The sequence below is a fragment of the Borostomias antarcticus genome, assembly GCF_949987555.1.
Source record: "Borostomias antarcticus genome assembly, chromosome: 8".
Lineage (NCBI taxonomy): Eukaryota > Metazoa > Chordata > Actinopteri > Stomiiformes > Stomiidae > Borostomias > Borostomias antarcticus.
In genome coordinates, this window is record NC_140241.1 from 23,256,100 (window position 1) to 23,277,167 (window position 21,068).

Below are 21,068 nucleotides of genomic sequence, written 5' to 3' on the forward strand. Positions count from 1 at the left end.
TACTGCCACCTAAAGGACTATTATACTTAATAGCTGCCCCACTAGATGCATTTTAAGTCCTTAACAACATAAACAGCAAATGATTGGTCTCCAAGTCGAATAGGAGTAAATACCTCAATACTTGGCGGAGCTTTGTTTTTTAAACAATGAAAGAAGCAGACGGCTGACTTTTTCTGAAATGCATCTGGCTTGACAGCTTCCTCCACGCAGTATGTCTCCACTTATTTGTCGCTTCCTTCATGCGTCCTTGGTTTTATTTTCTTTATCTCTCCGTCTGTCTGTCGTTTGCCCTCCAGACATAAACAACGTGCGACCGTGCGTCTCTTTGAAAGGTGAAAAACAACTGAACTCTCTTCCAGCTGCCAAATGTGACCCATTCCGAGGCAACTTTTTCCCTTCTTTAGATCCTGTCTTCATTCTTCCTTCTTTTTTAAAGAAAAGTAAAGAAACCTTTGGCCTTTTTTGAGAGGTGGTGTCCACCCCCTCCTCCTCCTCCTGCCTCGCTACCTCACCGAGACTGCACACCCAAGGTCCTCTTGATGTTCTCGTACACCACATAGCTGATGCTAACGGCTGGAATGACCTTCATGAAATTGGGGGCCAGGCCTCGATAGAGTCCTGTTGCGCCCTCCGTCTTCACAATGTGTCTGAAGAGATCCGTCATGGTTGTCTGCGGACCGCCGCCAACGGTGGCTAAAGGGAGGGGAGGATAAGAGAAACTCAGACGTGAGCAAAACCAGAACAGCTACTGTATTTGATTGACCAAGAGCAGTGAACACTAACAGAATAAATATACAACTGAAATCCTTCCTTATTTGTTGTCACAGTAACTGGACACGCACAACATTCCATGAATTAATGCTGGCTGCTCCGATATGTGATTTGACAAAATGCAGATAAAACTACATTATACATCAGTTGGTCCATGAACCTCACACATCTATGCCTCCCCATTCATTTTATATTATTATAGTCTCCAACTTAGTCTCTCCCATATACCGAAGTACTGGAACATTGCAACAATCAAATATTTTAATATGCAAGCTAAGACAAAGTATGGGAACCTTTTTCATTTTGTGACTTGCATTTCTCTCCTATTTACCTGTCCACAAGACAACTCAGGTGTGCAGACGACTTGTTCCTTCAGTGTCCTAGGTTGGCAAAAAAAAAAAAAAAAAAAAGAGTGGCAGAAACATGACAGATGAAAAGTACTTTGCTCACCTTGTGCCTGCATGCGGGTCCTGACCAGGGCGAGGGGGTAACTAGCCAGTTGGCCACAAGTGCTGGAGGTGGTGCCACATGCCAACAGGACGAATACCCCTGGGTCTGCGCTGTCTATGGCATAATGCTGGAGCCAGTAGTTCTTCAGAGTCTGGAGGGAGGGACAGGGGGGCGGGGGGGTGGTGCAGGCGGACAGGTTAGCTCAGGATAGAAATGATGGGAAAGTGATATGGTACTGACAGATGAGATATCAGATGAGAAAAGTTACAGATTGAGACCATGTCCTAATTGTATTCCTTAGCTGGCATGCACGCACGCACACACGCGCGCACACACACGCGCGCACACACACGCGCACACACAAACGCGGGCACACACACGCGCACACACACACGCGCACACACAAACGCGCACACACACACACACACACACCTCGTAGACAGCCAAGTCAATGCCAGCATAGGGGATGATCCCCAGCATGTTGGGAACGTAGCCTTTGTAGAAAGCGGTTACGCCTTCCTTCTGAAAGATGTGTTTGGCACAGTCCGCGATGCCCGAGTACTGGCCCGTCCTCCTGAGAGCTAGTCGGGTCTTCAGGACCTGATGAGAGACGGAGACGGGGGGCTGGGTTAAAAAAATAAATAGATTCATCGATTCTGAATCAAATGATTCAGAATTGATTCATGAATCCCAAAATCGATCTTTTATTTAATGAATGAATGAATTTAATGAATTCATTCATTCATTTTTGGAAATCAGTTCGATACCCAGCCCTATTGATGTGTTGCATAACTTGGCAGTCATGTAATTAAGGTTACAGCTAAAAAAAAAATATATATAAGGTTTTAGTAATACTAACCGAATCGAGATTGAATCGAGTCGAATCGTGATAATCGAACCTTGTGAATCGGAATCGAATTGATTCTTGAAATTTGAATCGATACCCAGCCCTTAACAACACTTAAGTTTCCTGTTTCTGTTAGCATATATATTTCTCGTGCACTGCAGGTGCACAGGCCTGGACCAATCCCAATCACACTGTCTGACAATTAAAACAAGCATGAATTCGCAAAAGCTGCAGTACAACCACGTATGCGCATGTACAGTATTGCACATGTGCAGCCAGATGTAATTTTTGTGGACCGACCGATCGACAGAGAGAGCTATAGAGCTGCTGCATGCAGCCGAAAAATACATTAAAATATTAATGAAGTTGATTTGCTGAGTTTGGTCTTGTCCGTTTAAAGTACAAGCAGTATTGAAAAGGAACGCATTATCGTAATAGATTGTACTGCAACTGTATTATTCTCCAATCAACTGTTCATGACTGTTAATCATCGTGAGCTGGGACTTCTGTTGGAGCAGTTAGTTACCTCCATGGGGTAGATGCTGCTCTGGGCGATGGCTCCAGCCAGGGAACCTGCTAGCAGCCTCTCGAAAATGCCAAGAGTCTCCTGGTTACTGCCAATCAACCGTTTGATCTGGGGAAAACACATCAATACAAATACTCCAGTTAGAAACTCAGCATGTCGGAATACAGTGCATATGAAAAGTATTAACCCCCTTGGATTTTTTCCACATTTCACTGTGTTACAACACATGGAATCAAAATGTATTTAATTTAGTTTCCTTGTCACACAAAGAGGCAGGTGTACTACAGTAACAGTGCCCGTAATTTCGTCCCAACGTGCACCTAAAATCATGGCATGGTATGTACGAACAGACCGCACATGGCTAAAACCTCATTCTGCCTGGTGCAGGAGCGCAGAATGGCAAGTTGCTTGAAATGGCAATAGAGGAGATTTATACTTCTTGAGATAGAGCTGTCTGGAGCTGGCCATGCTTTCCTCATGCCTGCCCTCTAGTGCTGGGGTGCAACGGTATTGACCGCTCCTCATTGGTGTAAATCTCATGCTATGAACGGACGGACAAACATCATATATACTAGAAGCGACTGCACCACTTAAAAAACAATCCCCTCTTGAGATTTTCTGATCACTTATATTAGAATGTGCAGTTATTCATCTCTAGGGTAGCCGATTTTTCCGTTCTGTGGTTGCCATGATGCTGTACTGGCAGCCGGGCAGTTAAGCTGCTCAATTTTTTTCTGTAATTTATCTTTTTTAAGTGATCCTATGCACTTTTTTGTTATTACAAGTATTCGTCTTTGATTTTGCATTATGTATAGATCGCATTGGTCTAGTTGTTTTTGATAGTAGAAATGTAATTGATTTTGGGTTGTTTTTCATCTTAATTATTTGTGGACATTGTAGCTAAATCTGTCCTGGAGTTTTTGTGTCTTAGTTATATCAAGATTAAGCTAGCCATCGGCAGTTTTGTGTTGTGTGTGTGGTATTTATTCAGTTTCTGTAATTCATGTCCGAGCTATAAATACAGTACCAACCTATCTATCTATCCATCTACTGTATCTATCTGTCTGCTGTCTGACTGTTATGGAGCCATGCAGTCTGTGGTTTATACGCATCTTATACTGAGCATAAATATTAGAAGGGAACCCACATGTTATTCATGAGTCTGACATTTTGTGTAACTTTATTCTTGTTCTCTTCACAGCTTTGGCTTACCTGCTCGTAGGCCATGAACTTGATGGCGGACTCGGGGGCAATCTTGATGACATTGATGCCATTCCCTCGCCACAGCGACCTCATGCCGCCCTCCCGGATCATCTGGGTGAAACCACCAGCGATGCCCATGCTGTTGCTACGAGAGGCATGGACCTGAGGAGAAATCGTCACTCAGCTGTCAAAACAAAAACGCACCAATCACTGCAGAATGAAATTCAGTGCTTTGATCAAGTACTCAGACCTGGGACCAGGATCTAGCCCTCAGACTCTAGCCCTCAGACTCTAGCCCTCAGACTCTAGCCCTCAGACTCTAGCCCTCAGACTCTAGCCCTCAGACTCTAGCCCTCAGACTCTAGCCCTCAGACTCTAGCCCTCAGACCCTAGCCCTCAGACCCTAGCCCTCAGACCCTAGCCCTCAGACCCTAGCCCTCAGACCCTAGCCCTCAGACCCTAGCCCTCAGACTCTAGCCCTCAGACTCTAGCCCTCAGACTCTAGCCCTCAGATTCTAGCCCTCAGACCCTAGCCCTCAGACCCTAGCCCTCAGACTCTAGCCCTCAGACTCTAGCCCTCAGACCCTAGACCTCAGACCCTAGACCTCAGACCCTAGCCCTCAGACCCTAGCCCTCAGACCCTAGCCCTCAGACCCTAGCCCTCAGACCCTAGCCCTCAGACCCTAGCCCTCAGACCCTAGCCCTCAGACCCTAGACCTCAGACCCTAGACCTCAGACCCTAGACCTCAGACCCTAGACCTCAGCCTTCAGACTAGACCTCAGACTCGGACATCAGACTGTAGACATCAGAACCTAGACATTAGACTCTAGACCTCAGACTCTAGTCCTCAGTCCCTAAACATCAGAGTCTAGTCCTCATTCCCTAAACATCAGAGTCTAGTCCTCAGTCCCTAAACATCAGAGTCTAGTCCTCAGACCCTAAACATCAGACTCTAGTCCTCAGACCCTAAACATCAGACTCTAGTCCTCAGACCCTAAACATCAGACTCTAGTCCTCAGACCCTAAAAATCAGAGTCTAGTCCTCAGACCCTAGACTTCAGATTCTACTCAGCCCTTAGACTAGAACTCAGCCCTCACACCCTAGACCTAAGAAAAATTAAAGACAGAACAAGATCTTCCAGTAGTTAAACAAATAAGTAATTTACAATATAATAAATATAGTTAAACTGCTCAACAGTTACACACAAACAACACAAGAACACATATTTTAATGTTCAGGACTCTTGGAAAAGTAGCCATTGGCTAAGAGAGGTCCTTAATAAAAACTCAAACACAAACACAAGATAAAAGTATATATGTGGCTGTTTTTCACATAAAAATGATCCTGTTGTCCACTATAGTGGACATGCTGTAAATAATATATATATTTATATAATTACTTTTTTTTTTTTAAAGAGGTACACAATCACAAAAAATAAACGTTTATTTCAGGGAAGAATTTTTACAGCTCACTTATCTGGCCCCCGGGTGATTACTGTTTTTTTTGCTTCCCTCTGGAATATGTAGAGGTGGGTCGTATGCCCACCTCCCTTGTTCTCTGTAAAGCGCAATGTGTTGCCTCTGGGTATGAAATGCGCTATACAAATAAAACTTTGATTGATTGATTTCCCTCCTTCCTCTCCCCCTTCCTCTACCTCCTCAAAACGCCCGGCCCTGATCCAGTGCTGCAAAGCAGCCATCATTTATTATATTTATTTATTATAATTTATTATCTAATTTCATGTTTTTTCTGTCTCCCTGGACTGTTTTTTTTGTCTAGATTGTTGATTAGTCTATGCTCTTTATACACCGTTGAAACATAAAATGTTTCAATAAAATTTTAATCATGAAAAGAGCAATGTATATCCTTAGTATGAATATAAATGCTATGGAATAGGCCCCACAGCCAGTTATTACTGCATTCAACAACACTAGATAAGATTAGATTTTACTGCTAGTTGGGGTCTAAACTGTGGTCTTGAATTGTTTTAATTGCTATTCAAGAGCATGGAGTCTATTCAAGAGCATGGCGAAGGACAAATTGTCATTAGAATCAACTAATAGCACTTCTGTAAATTACCATGGTATTGCAAGAGGGAAAATGTGTTTACCTGCATGAGGACTTTGCATCTGTCCAATGGTGCTGTACACGTTCGAGAGACTCCGCCAGCTCCACCTCCAGCCACTAGGTGTCGCCACCACATTCCAGTTTTCTTCTCCTCTGCTGTGAACTCATCAGGCACCAACAAACTCTCCCCAACATCAAAGATCTGAGAAAAAGGAAGAAGAAAGGCTAGTCAATGAATATTAACTCTATGCAGTCTTTATTCAACTTTGTTGTACAGTACCAGTCAAAAGTTTGGACACAATTCATTCAATTGAATGAGACGGCTTGTCCAAACTTTTGACTGGTATTGTTTATACTATCAGACCTATTAAAATGTTCAATACCTATCAGAACGATTTACTTTATATGAGACCTACTAAGCTGTGTAATGTGTGCTAATGGTCCTAATAATGTAGTCTATATGCCAGTCTTGCATCATCCAAGACACTTAGCATGTTTTGAAAACTAGAATACCATTTTAAAAATGAAAAACAGTAAACTGTAGTTCGGAGGCATGTAGAAGAAATTTAAAATCCAGCGTGAGCCAGTATATCCATGTAATGGCGGTGGTCGGGGCACTTAGAATGCAGTTTCTAAAAATCTATTTTCTGCCGCGAAACGGTTGTTTTCATCAATCTGTCTTGATGAATCGCTAGTTGTGCTTACATAGAGCATAGGCCTGTTTTGGTTTTTCACATGCCTCTGTAATATGATCTTTAGAAACGTCTTTAGACACGAAATAGCTTCCTCACTTGCTCCAGCACGCATGCGCACAGCGTGCTGGAGCAACGATTGCGCGCTGTGCTGGAGCAAGTGAGGAAGCTATTTCGTTTCGAAAGACGTTTCTAAAGATCATGGCATGTGAAAACCACAACAGGCCTATGCTCTATGTAAGCACAACTAGCGATTCATCAAGACAGATTGATGAAAACAACCGTTTCGCGGCAGAAAATAGATTTTTAGAAACTGCATTCTAAGTGTCCCGACCACCGCCATTACATGGATATACTGGCTCGCGCTGGATTTTAAATTTCTTCTACATGCCTCCGAACTACACCAAAGTGATCTCGGTGAGTCAAACGTCTTATAATATGTCGTAAATAAGGTCCAGGTTGTCAAAAACGAGCATTGTCCTTTAATCTTATCTACTTGTCTTTCTTATGTAAACACTTGGTACTGCATTGTTTGAAAGCTGCTATATAAATAAAATTATTTTATTATTATTATTATTAATAATAATAATAATAATATTATTATTATAAATGATAGTGTGTGACGAAAAACTGATGTTTGGTTATATAATGATTATCAGGGAATGATGGCATATATTGGGATCTCAAAATCCTCTCCCGAAGTAAGGCTATGCGAATGAATTCAGCTTCAACATTGATCAGGTAAATGAGGAAATGTGGTAAACGAGGAAATGTGCGACAGCTTCAAGCTCAGCAGCAGGGAGACAAGAAATTCAGGGTTTGTTACAAAAAACCTGCCAGCAAGCAGGCTAGGTTCACAGAGTAAGTTACCATGCTAACTGACCCAGAGTTTGAGTTAACTCTCTTTCTGGAACGGATTTGAGGTACCTCTCTTTCTTGGGTTTGAGTTACCTTTCTTTCTGGAATGGAAAACCCAGAGTTTCCCTTATCTCAGGGTTAGCAAACTAAGAGTTTTCACTAAACCTGCTTTCTGGAATACCCCCCTGGAGAGTACTGTGCCTTACCGTTGAGTGTTTCCAGTACAGGATGATTTCTGGAATGTTCTCGGCGGGGTGTAACAAATGGTAGTCTCTCCACTCGTTCCAGTCAATGGTCATTGTACCATTCTTGTCCATACTATTCACAGAGTAAAAAATAAGGAAAAAAACATTAGTAAAGTGATTTTGTAGTGTTATTTAATAAAACTTTGAGCGTGACGGACTTCAAAGGCTGTATGCTCACTCATGCAGCAACATGTTTCCATTTTCCCACTAGCAAAACACAGACATGGGCAGTTCTTGAGTTAGGGCACTCGACCATTTCAGCATCAAAAGACAACTGAATCTTAAAAGCAAATTCTACAAATTCAAAAATTGTAGATTCCTTAATTTTTGGGTTCAAATTGCTGCAAGGCTTCAGGTGTCTCAATGTCTTTCAGAATATTTTAATTTAAAAAGAGACGATAAAAGCAAATGTTACTATTTGTGATGCACACAGGCAGGGCAAGCAGTCAAAGGAGTCCACTACTTACTACATGATAGGGGCCCAGATTTGGCCCTTCCTTATTCTGAGACAAGCAAGACAGCGAATGAGAGAGGAAGAGAGGCACAAAAAAGGGGTAAAGGGGATAGAGGGAGAGGTACACAAAGAGACAGTTAGGACCATATCAGGCAGACAGAGGAACTGGTAGTGGTGTGACAGGTACTTTAAATATGTTCGCTATTTGTAATGTTGCATTTTCCCTTTTATGCTGGGTCAAACTTGTAAAGCCTGATTCCCACCAATCCAGCAGACAGCTGAAAATAGTAGAGTTATAATATATTTTATACTGAGTCTCAGCCATCAGTCACATGAGCCAATCAGATCAGAGCACCGATTTCAACTCGGTTGAAGTAGTTAAATCATTATTAAGCTTACAAGTAGCCTAAATCGTCATTCATTTTGTACATCCCTCACCGTGCAGTTTAAATGTGAGCTTGCCATGATGGTTTCCTTTGGCAGAAAGCAGGTCTGGATTTAAGAGAATAATAGTATATTCCTGTGGGCTGTCGGTTCAAGTAGGTTTATTTGTCACACGTACAGAGTAAAACCTGAGGCTCTTGCTCCAATATCCAGAAGTACTTGTCTGGTGTAGAAGATAGTAGTCACTGTAGGAAATAGTCACTGTAGGAAATAAACGCTACTAGATAAGGTGCTCAGAGAGCACAGGCCTCCGTGCATGAATGCATTTTGTTAATGTAACTCAGTTGAAATGGTTACATTTTTCCTAATAGTGAATGAGAATCAGATATGAATGGGTTTTATATGCATTGAAAAATAAGATAATATTGTTTGCTTAAATTAAAACAGCAAATAAAGTTGATATCTATAGATCTAAAGCTGATTTGAGTCCTCATTGTAACAAAGAGCCAACCCTCTTAAAAAAATAAAATAAAATAGAGTTTTATAGTACTTTATAATGAAGGAATAACAACATTGATGGACATATTCACTTGATGTTAACTAGATAACTGGCACGTGTCACATTCAACCAAGTGTGTAATATGTCCCTTTTATATTAGCCTGGGCTTTTATTTGTTTATTTTGTTATGTGTAGATAATATTTCTTTATTTTGTAATGTGTAGGTATTTAAAATACATGTTCAAAATAAATATACAGTACCTTTAAGTAGTCATGCCTTGTTGTATTGGTTTGCCCTCTCATTCGAATGATTCAAACCTATGTGTTTTTTAAGAAGTTATGTTATGTCTTGCCAATTTTGACAGGCCCAAAGCAGATATGGTGCGCTGCGACCCCCCTCCCCCTTATTCTACCCTCAGATGTGCCTTCTAGGGGGGGGGGGGTTCGTAACAATTGTACTTGGGGCATTGAGACATACAGATTTGGAGATTGGGACATATAGATTTGGAAATTAGGAGATTGGGACATATAGATTAGGAGATCAGGAGAAGGAAGGAAGAGACAGGTAGACAGAGGGGAAAGACTGACATAAGGGTGACAGTTGGTGGAAAGTAAAGAACAGATAGAAACCATACTGTATACAGAACATGAGAACCTACGAGGAAGCAGGAAGCGCAAAGCCCCATGGGACACTTCCGCATAGACACTCAATACAGACAGGAGCTTGGACCATGGTTTGAGACAGGGGTGTGTATGGCCCCGGGGGCTTGTTCTCATCCTCACCTTTTGAGGATCTTCTCAGCCTGCTGCTCTGAGATGTGAACTCCCAGGTCTCGAAGGGACTGCATGATTTCTTGTGAGTCAATGTGACCTGTACAACAAAACATTCACCACATCAGCTTCTGACTAAAGATGAATACAAAAGCATTTCCACCGGAGGAACTTTTTCCAGGAACTAGCGCTGTGTTCATTGTACTTGCCACTCGGAACTCGTAAAAATGCCATTGCTTCCGCCACTGAAAAGTGCAATGGAAGAGTCATTCAAGAGAGAAAAGTTCCATCTAGCCGAGTTCGCCGACAAACACACCTGACATTACAGCAAAATGGCGGCGAACACACAGAATTACCTTGTAATCAATCTTTACTTCGTGTAGTGTTGGTGTTGTGAAATGTGCAACAACTTTGTACTTTCCATTTCCCATTCAGTTGATTTCTGCTTGATAGAAGCCTTTGCGAGCATGCGTTACTAGTCTACTCCTACAGTCTCTTTCAAAGTGTGCTAATCTGTTCAATCAGATTTGGTACCGTTGAGTTGGAATGAAACCTTGCGGTCCTCCATCGAACACGATTGTCCATGCATAGGTCTATAAAGGGTAAAAAAAATAACAGAAGATAGAAAACAGACACAAACGAATGCATTCCTCCCTCTACTCACCATCATTCTTTTTATCCAGGCTCTTGAAGACGAGCCGGAGCTTCTTCTCGTGGTCCCTCAGGTAGTGCACAAATTCTTCAAAGTCCAACTGGCCATCTAGGTCCTTGTCCCCTGCTTTCACTACTTTCTATGGGCCAAACACAAAAAGCAGAAATGTATACGGCAGCATGAAAAGAGCATCTAAGCCTTCGATTTACAGTAAAACAGGTTGAATTCAATATTTTCGGGGCATCACGGCCAGAGCAAGAGGCGTCGACGGCCATGGCTGTCGTGAAATTCCCACCCTGGTTCACACATGAACATGTACACCACACACACACACCGGCCTCATGCCTGCTCCTTTTAATGTAATTTATGCAACATGACTCCCTATTGTCTGTGTCTCTGTGTGCTGCTGCAAACCAAGCGTGGCGAGCAGCACACACATCTGTCTGTTTTTTCTCTCTCTCTCTCTCTCTCTCTCTCTCTCTCTCTCTCCACACTTCACCAAAATGAGGCTCTGCAAGTCTATGCGCCCAGGGATCAAACCAGGTGATCCCACTGCCCATGATATCAGAGCCATCAGGTAACTACCACTAAAACTAAAACCATTTTCTCTCTCACCAGTCCAGGTCAAAAGTCATGATGTTGCACCTTTGCTTCCTTGTGGTAATGTAAAATGAAACTTTGTATTGTATGTTAACTGTATGTTATTAGGTACACAATCAATGGGACAATGGACTCCTGCACTCGGATAACTGGACTCCTTTTCCAAAGCACCAGCTCCGACACACTTCAGACACGCCTGCAGTCACACCACTACAGAGAGCCAGGAGATCAAGGAGATGAAAGACAAACACCGCCAAGGAAGTCATACCCAAAGACTACAACGGCTTTATGACAATCTAAAACAATAGGAAACACAAACGCACACACACAATATTATTGTCCTGTGGCATCAATTGAGTTCATGGTTTATTGATTTGTAATAATTTCCATATCTGATAGAAGTGACGTGGGTTGTGGTGAACAGTTAGCTACTATCCATTAGATCCATTATCTCTAATTTAACTATGTATTATCTAAATTCATTTATATAGTGCTGTCCCGAATACCATATCACAGGTTTCTAATACTCCTTGGAGTTTCCGAACTAGTATTCGAATACTCTTCAAAACACTGTTAAAAATTATATCAACATTTCATAATTAACCAATCAATCACAAATCATGATTGTTGGCTACCATTCTGTTCTATCCAGTAGAGACCGCCAGCATCTCAACATTGTCGTCAACACATTCAAAACTCCACTTGAGCTTGATTTTTTGTAAAATATTAATACTGACACATGCAGGTATCTGACCATATACAGGCAATACAAACTTAAAGATGTTCAATGATTTAAAAAAAGTTTTTTTTCTTCTGTTTTGGACATTGGAAGTTTCCACCTGACAATGACAATTTGCTGCTTTCTGGTGTGTAAGCCTCTTCACTATTTTCGTGACAATTTAAGGTGCATTAATCCCTTGAAGTGGCAAAATCACATGCCACAAGTAAATCTCTCTCCCTCTCAGTCACTCACACAAAAACTATGGAGGGTTAATAGCCATATCCCTGCATTACCTTCTGGAAATCCTTAGGGGGCGCCACCATAATTAAAACGGTGGTCTTCTTTGGAGGAACACCATCAGTCCTGCCCTCGTCATTCCTCACAGAAATGTTAGCAGCATTTTCCTTGGCTCCAGTTCGCTCCTCGGTCTTTTTGGCAATCTCCTCCGGCAATTGTGTTCCTACAGGCTCACACTCTGTCCTTCCCAAGAGCCTTTGGCACAGGGATGTCCATATACCCTGCAGCATCCTCATGCGGGGACTGATTCTGTTGTTACGCGCGCACGTGTGTGTGTGTGTGTGCGTGTGTGTGAGAAAAGAGCTGAGACTGCAGCCAGTGATACAGTGATTGCAGGTAGGGACACATGCAGACCGCAGAAAGAAGTTGATTCTACTTCACTGTTGCAGCTCAAAGAGCCTCTGCATGCACTGGACACCCCTTGTGGGGATCTGCACTACCACCAGTCTCTGAAATAACACATTTGTAAGTGATCCTCTGGCCTAAAAGAAGCATCAAATTACATCAGAGCAGTTACACACAAGGACTAACCTGTTCCTATCAAACTCTACTCTATGATACTTACTGTATCATCACTGAACCTGGTAATGACATATCTGATAATTATATGAAATGAAAAGTCAAGAGTTCTTTACTACCTGGACTGAAGCATATCTACCGTCTATTGAGCATTACAAAAGTGAGGCAGGCACAAGACCCTGCCACTTAGCCGGTTCAATAGAAAGACAGAGTAATGCAGTAAAAAAGAGGCTGCTGAAACCTGCATTCTCACTGCAGGGATGTCCTAACCAATCACAGCCGCCTACACTGGTAGGTCCAACCAGAGAACCCTGAAACCGTTCTCCACAGCCAATTGGACCAAAAGAAACTAGGCAATTAATTTATCAGTGTCATCCTATGTTGACGCAGCTGTGTGGGGGTGAAGGGTGGGGCTTCCCTCTCTCATTCTCTCGAGGGACCTGCTGAGTCTCCTGCTTTGTAAGCAATTCATCTGTAGATAAAATCCTAGAGGACTTCACAAGAAATGTGACACTCGACTGGAGATAACAGGTAGTGAATGGCAGTGTTCAGCATCAATTGAAATAGCCTCACAGTCTGAAATAGCCTCACAATCTCGCAAGCTTACATTTTCTTTCCCTACACAGCTCAGTCTGGCCACAAGCAGATCAGGACTACATTTCCCTACGTCCCCCCCAGACACCTGTGTATTAGAAATGTCACTGCAGCATCCGCTGATAATCTCAGGGGGGCGGTTTAGTTGCTGACAATTACGATTACAGCCAGTACAGGCTGAGCGGAAAATCATAACAACAATGGCTGCTCCTGAGGATGTTAGTGTTGATGTGCTATGGCAGCAGTTATATCAGAACTTTCAAAAATGGAACCTTTATTGAGTCCCGTTGAGAAAAATCTCTCTTTTAAAAGGGACAAGGGCACAAAAAACATGCACCTAAAATATAGATACAAAAATACCACAACCATAAATATTAAATATATAAAATACAAATAAATATAAATCAGACACTTCATACATTTCTGTTTCGGCTGACACTAGGCTAGAGACACTCAACCTAGCCACACTTTGCCCTAACCAATCAGACAAATGCAACAATCTATGATGGAGGCTGTGACCTTACAAAATTCAGGAGCCACTAGACATAGCCTAGACATGTCTGTAACATCCGAATCCAAAATTAGTCTTTTTTTCTAGTAAAATAGTAATTTTTGTGTAAGACTTACCAACCATAAATTGGTCTTTAGAATAGTAGTGCTGATAAAAAACAACAACTAATAAGAAGAAGAAGAAGAGGAAGAAGAAGAAGGATAAAAATATTAGTAATAATAATAATAATGATAATAAATGATATTTATAAAGCGCCTTTTACGAGACCCAAGGACGCTTTCCATAGTCACAGAAAGAGCCGACTAGTTAACAAACAGACAAACTAACTGTCTGACTAATTACTAGCTAACTACCTAACCAACTACAGGCCAAAGGCCTTGTGACAACTGACAACATCCGTCTTCTGCTCTTCTTCCTCACCCCCCCCGCATGATATCCTCCACCTTGCAGCCTCCACATGGCGTTAGTTGAGTCATCAAGTTAATTAGTTGAGGGTCAGCCTTGTAAGTTATGAGCCATGTTGGGCTTAAGTGCCTTGCTCAAGGGCAAAACAGCAGTCAATTATTGATGGGAACTCACCCAGCAGCCCTCCAGACACCGGTTAAAGCTGCAGTATGTAACTTCTGCGCTACAAGGAAAATTCCTTCCACCAGGTTCAATTCAGTCTGCTTCACCCTCACAGTTTGTGGGTTTGGGTACGCTCACACTCCCATAAGGATAAAATAATGCCCCATGTTGCTGATTGGATCTCAGTCCTGCATGTGCATGCTTTGAACCAGTTGTGGCCACGCCTTCCCAAGCCTTTATCAACTTGTGATGACCCAAGGTATGGGCTAACAGGAATAATAGTGAAAAAAGGTAGCAAAAAACATCGAGAGGTGGACCTGGCTCCCGGCCTATGACTTTTTACCTCTTCTTTCTTGGAAACAATTTAAAAAGGCAAGAAAGAACATACATAAACTGAGCAATAAGACTCTGCAGAGTTGCAGAGTAGGAATGCATTGCCCCCTGTGACCTGTTGCGTATCAGCAGCCACAGGCTAGTCCAGCTAGCACATCAGTGCTGGTCTTCTGGAAATGTCCACAATTGTTTGGAGTGCACTGACAAAATGTGCTGTGCAGTGGCAACATTCATGTGCGGATTTGAAAGTCTGGCAGATATCCAGCACCAAGGACCCAGGATTAGGCTCTCCTATCAACTTGTTCATCCATTATACTGTCCAACAAAAATAGAGAACACTTGTGTTAGTTAATGAGTTGCTTAGAGTGCTTGGCCCTTTTGATAATAATTCACTTGCACAAAGTATCCAAAAATCAGCGGAGTTACGTGAAATAATTGAATGAAGCGCTGTGTGCTTTTTCCTAGCCAATCAGGTGTGCCACTAGGCATGTAATGATGCATTGCGAGACAGTTAAAAATCGATGCAAACACGTGATGATTCAAATCGATGAGATGAAAAATGAACCGCAATACTCTTTTTAAACAGCAGAGGGTGTAATCTACTTCTGACCTTGCTTGTTCGACGTGCCATGTCATGTTTGACGTCCTACATCACCAGTTACAGAAACTAGAGACCCACTAGAGACAGATCTGCAATGAAATGCGAAGCCACAGCCTCGGCTGCAGATGATGTTGAAATAGGAAATATGCATTAATTGCATTATTTATTATAGTCTACCTCAGAAATGAAAAGGGATTCTTTAATTTTATACAGAATAGATAAGAAAAAATACTATATTTCATCATTTTTGTCTAAGAAATAATAAGATGTTTATTTTATAATTTGTCTGCAATCTTAGTTTGTGTAACAAAACGATGAAAAAATCGGATAATGAACCCAGTATCGTGAATCATATTGAATTGTGAGTAGAGTGAATCATTACATCCCTATGTGCCACAGTATAAAAATTTGGCTAGGCGTGAGAATTATGCAATAACACACGAGAGGGTGTGCTTTATCATGGATACTGGCACGGCTGTGGTACGGTCATAGGGTTTGTAGTGTTCAATTTCGCTGAACTGCGTTGCATTCAGCCCTCCCCAATCTAAAATAGTCCCCAATTGTTTACCGTTGCTATAGGCAACTTAACACAGCTGACAGCGTTTACGAAGTGATACCTTTATCGGTGATTTGCCCGTTGGTATACCGTGGATATAGTGAGCCAAAGCGTGAAACTACGCCCTCTACAGATTGGGCTTGCACCCGCCCTATCTTTTGCATGGAAAAAAATATTTAAATAATTATAAATCGATATCAACACAAAACTTGACAACACATACCATTTTGGATAGATAAAGCAATAAATTACTGTACTAACTATACTTCCATCGCAACAATGTGCAGTTTCTCAAAGGTACTTTTATATTTATTTATTTTATGTCCGAGTTATTTTGAGCAAGCATGAACTTCAGAATGAAAATGTGCTCGGCGGATAAAGCAGCACTGATCGATCCTCTGACACTTGTCTTCACTGCTACCATGGAGGACTATTTGCAAGTAAAGCCAAGCATGTAAAAATATTACAATTGCAATACATTTCAGGGCTCTAAGGTGCGACCATTTTACTTGCATTTGCGACTAAAAATAGTTTTGTGCGATCAGAAAAAATAATTTACGAGCACACTGTGCGAGTACTGCTTTCATCTATTTCACTCAAATTTTTTGCCTAAAATAAATCCATGCAAATTGGATCAAACTAGAGTCAAAGTTTCGCGCACCCGTATACAAAACGACAAGTCCCACAACTTGTTTTATTTTATTTTTGTGTGTTGGCTGTAAGCGGGGTGTGCAAGGGGGGGGGGGTTGGGGGGCATTAATAACAATGTCAGAGAAGACCCTGTGCAAGACCCCACAGTACGCTACTGCATTAAAGACAGACAGTCCTCATTACAATAGGAGTAGGACACTTCAAATCCTATAGTAATTAATTTTTGTATAGGATGTGATGCACCAGTCGCTCTACGCCTATGTGGTTTATTTTCAGTGATTAGACTGACTGTTGACTGGCACAGCTTTAGGTGATGATGGAGAAATTAGCTTAATGTATTGATGCTTTTTTGTGCGTGACTTACAGTGCCAGCGCACCTAGTATAGCGTTCGTCCGGTCATCACTCCCTCCCCTCCGTTACTGCGGACAATGTTGGCCTGCATTTCTCTGTTGGCACCACAAGAGGCAGTAGTCCCAGCACACCAAAATCAAGGACGACACCAAAATCAACCCACCGATCTACACTGCACAAGTAGAGTAGTGGTGAGAGCATTGGACTCCCACCCTGGAGACTGGGGTTGAAGACCCGGTGGGGATGACTTTATGGGACTATACCCCAAACCTCCACATGTTCATCCTTTCACTCCAACCTTTACCCCTTGCCTTATAGATCAGATCCTGTCCCAACCTCAACCCATATTCTAACCCAAACCCACACTAGGGACTGGAAGAAGGACACCAAAACCCACCCGCCGATCTCCACTGCACAAGTAGAGTAGTGGTGAGAGCATTGGACTCCCACCCAGGAGACCGGGGTTCCTGGTGGGGATGACTTTATGTTATCATGAGTGTAACTGCTTTAGCCACTGACCGCTACCATTAATGTTATGGAAGCTGCTGCTAGTTGTTGTGAGCCCATGAGCTAACTGGCTATCCCGCTCTTATTGTGCTGGATTAGCATTGGAAGCATTGGAACTGATGTGTCCAGGTGACAAGACCCATCTTTATTTATCAAACATTACCGTCCTATCAGTCCCGCACAGAAACAAGCCAGCCAACACACATAAGCCAGGCTTGACCTGGCCTGGTTTATTACAAGTCCCACGACTGCAACCTGCAACGCGCAGAACTCTCGCGCGATGACAGCTCAGCTGTCCTCACTCAAAAACGACTGTGCAGACGCCGAATGCCCCTGCCAGTAACGTTAACAAAATGAAGAAAATGAAGCCCATTCAATCGTATTTTGCCCGGCAAAGTGGAACCAAGGAGAGAGAGGAATTCGGTGAGGCCCAGGGGGAGTCGAATCAACTGTCACTCAAAAATCATTGTTTACACAAAGTTCCATTGATTCGATTAGATTCAACATTGCACCAAAGCCTACCAGTAACTTACTGGATCCACATCAAAACCCAATGAAATACCGTTGACATCGTAAAAAGCGATTTTTTTCCTGAAATGCGTGTTATAACGATCCAATGACATGTTCCTTTACATCTACATTAAACTAAGCTTTTCCACAGATTTTACAATTTTTTAATGATTATTTGCGAAGATATTGGGCATTCTTCCTACGTTTTTTCACGGCACCGGCAGCTGTTTCATATCCCTGTCTAAGTTCGCAAAGCATTGTGTGAATTTTTACTACCCCTCGGTTTCAAGTCAGCATCTGAAAACCCTCGTTTTGGAGGGCTGTTTGAATGTCCACTAGCCCTCGATATGCTCCATAGCCCTAGAAGCTAAAAGGAATGGGACACACTACCCTACGCGTGAACGCGCAAAATGTAGGGGTAGGGCCAAGGGCTAAGGGGGGGTATTGGGATTGGGCCATAGTCTTCATTAGGACCAATGCACATCATGAAGTGTGTGGGAATAGTATAGTCTTCATTAGGACCAATGCACCTGATGAAGTGTGTGGGAATAGTATAGTAGGAGAGGATGAGAGCTCCTATGGTGAGAAGGTTATTATTGTTTATTGGCAGTAGGTCTAATGTGGGTGTTGCTAATAAAAATGTGTTATTTCAAAATTTTCGTTGTGCTCCTAAATTTCTTTCTGTGCTCCTATTTTTTTCATTTAGGAGCACATGTGCTCCTAGTGAAAAATGTTAGCTTAGAGCCCTGCATTTGACAGGAGAGCATACTGAGACTGGTGTAGTGGAAATAAATCTGATCGAAAGTAAAGGATTTGCCATGGTTCACTCAAAGAGGTTAAGTCTGATTTATTAAGAAAACATACGAGCGCAAGGACTTCAGGATAACTCACAGATTGGTTCATCCAAACAGAAGTGCAGTAGTCTGGTGTTGCGCGGCCTTATATTCAAGCAATACACGGATGTGACGCTATCGGAGATTTGGTTGGCTAACCCATCTGTACACGTCATAATAAAGGGGCGGACATCATCAACAGTGGTCAAGAGTACAGACACGTGACATGAGAAAGCGCGGTACACTTTGAATAGATTTCAGGTGGAGACAATGTAACAATGGAAAAGTCATCCTAGGCCAAACAGGAAGTCTGAGGTGTGATTCCTATCTGTTATGGTGGGAAAACCATGGCAGGGGTGTTAATCATTACAAAAGGTGAAGGACAGGGGTGTTTGGAATGGCAAAAGGCAGGGGATTATGAATCAATAGGCTTTAATAATAAAAGGCTGAAATCTGAAAGGGTTGAGGCCAGTTGTCTCTAAAATTCCATGACACTGGTAAGACTACATCCTGTGCTTCCCGTCTTGGAAGAGCACCTGTATCAGTTTTTGCAATGCATTAACATATGCCCCATTGACTTACACTGTAGCCCGGTGAGAGCCTGCAGAAAAACTGCTGCTATCTCAATACTGGAAAGATCAGAAAATGATGGTCTCTATGTTTCAGGTTCATGGTAAACAGACCACAAATAGGGCTGAATGTCCAAAATAGCGCACTACCCCTTTAAGTGCTAAGTGTGTGTTTCTTAAACATTGCTCTATTGCACTAGTGATCAGTATTAGAGTTCAGCAGCTCATCATGTAAGATTATTATCTTATGATAAAGAAAGCAAACACTCCATGTGCCCAGACCAACTACTGAAGCATCATTAAGTTCATTGCACACTAAGAACACTCTTTTTTCAGAATCCCATTCTGTTCCTGTGTATGAGTCTTCCCCTTAATTAGGATATTCTTTGTAAGCTGTTAGCATAGGCTACTGTGAGTGGGACCCACCAACTCTTATTTTTCCATCTCTCATTCTCCAACTCAAATGTTTCCTTCCTCAGCTTCAATGGATATAAACACTGCCTTCTTGTTAATCCTTGCCTTAGATATCCTACCATCTTGCTTCTCCCGTGAGATCGTGTCTAAGCAGCCTAGCTGCCCTGCTCCATAGTCCCCAACACCAACAGTGAGGTCGTTTTTTTAACAGGTAAAAAATAGCCTACTTGCTACACCTGGGGACAACATTCATGTGGCCTAACAGGGAAGTGTATACATTCATTTAAAGGTGTCCTATAATGCGTTCTCTTAATAGGGAATAGCAACTAATAGGCCTACAGATAAAGCAAGAAAATGTTGGTAAATCAAGGGGCAATAATAAAAACATAACGATAGAATTGAAGCCTATTTATTTCCTGATTTTAATTACCCCCCAAATCAACATTAGGCTACTTTGCAACTGCTAAAGCACAAGACAGCATTGTGAAGATATTCTTGTGAAAGGAGTAGGCTACTGATACCCAGAGAGCTGTCTGAATGCCCGAGGCAATGACGCCATGTGGATTTAAACTGCTGATGTTTGCCAAAGAACGGTTCTTGTATGTCTCTTTTGCCCAAAACTCTGAAATAGACATGGCTATTATGTAAACCATTTAACAGCCATCATTGACGCCACCCTGTACTTTCTAAGTAGCTTACTTGTTTGATCTCACTAATCTCACTCATTCACCCCTCATGACGCTGATGATGCTAGACGGTGACGACAGTCCTCTTAAAAGTATAACATGAGGTAGGCTAAGATCACACAATGATATAAACAGAAATAAGATACAAATGATGAAGTTAATAGTCAGAGGGATCATAAAGTGGCCTACACACTTACCATAAGCTCATGTTCGGTGCGATGAACCCCCAGTTTCTTGAGCCCAATGGTCAAGTCGTTGACGCAGATACCCCCATCCCCGTTCACATCCAAGACTTGAAACAGTACTTTAAGTCTGTGATCCTGCTCGGGTCCTCCGCAAAGTTCGCAGGGATGCGACGACTCACAATAATCCTCCCCTGAGAGCGGACACTCGGTACTTGTAGGTGGCCGTGGAACGGAGGAGAATGCGTCCCCAGCATGCCCGCCACCTGGATCTGTTTCCCGGTGCGCATCCTCCTCAGATCGGCACTGACAGAAGACTCCGCTGAGCAAGGGGGACACGAACGGCCGTTGCTGGTGCATCATCGGGATGCAACACTTGTCAGGCAGTAATGTCTGATTTTTCACTAGCAACTGTAGGCTATATTATGTGTAAGGACTAGGAAATAGCGTGCGTGGACAGAGTAGGTGGCCAAATCCAAAGCTAGCCAGCTTGACTATTTTGCTTTATGCTAGCCCCCACGTCACGTGTGTCCTGGTAGCCAGAGTTGACCAGCTGAAGTAAGCAAGCGGTTAGTGTAACGCAGCGTTAATAGGGAACACTGTTACTAACGCTAGGCCTAATTGTACACGTATTCCAATTACCA

At 42.5% G+C, this 21,068-nt stretch overlaps 1 protein-coding gene across 2 annotated transcripts; it reads right to left on the bottom strand.

Moving 5' to 3' along the window:
• Positions 1 to 508: 508 nt before the first annotated feature.
• Positions 509 to 20,787, bottom strand: slc25a25b (solute carrier family 25 member 25b; the record flags this gene model as incomplete). Of its 2 annotated transcripts, XM_084441635.1 has the most annotated exons (11): positions 509 to 693; positions 1,222 to 1,372; positions 1,654 to 1,821; positions 2,595 to 2,702; positions 3,807 to 3,959; positions 5,910 to 6,068; positions 7,623 to 7,734; positions 8,129 to 8,164; positions 9,782 to 9,869; positions 10,434 to 10,560; positions 20,440 to 20,787. In XM_084441635.1, 11 exons carry the CDS (start codon positions 20,785 to 20,787, stop codon positions 509 to 511), a joined length of 1,635 nt encoding a protein of 544 aa, XP_084297761.1. The 2 variants fall into 2 exon arrangements, with proteins under 2 accessions (XP_084297761.1, XP_084297760.1); XM_084441634.1 differs by lacking the exon at positions 8,129 to 8,164.
• Between the last annotated feature and the right edge of the window lie 281 nt (positions 20,788 to 21,068).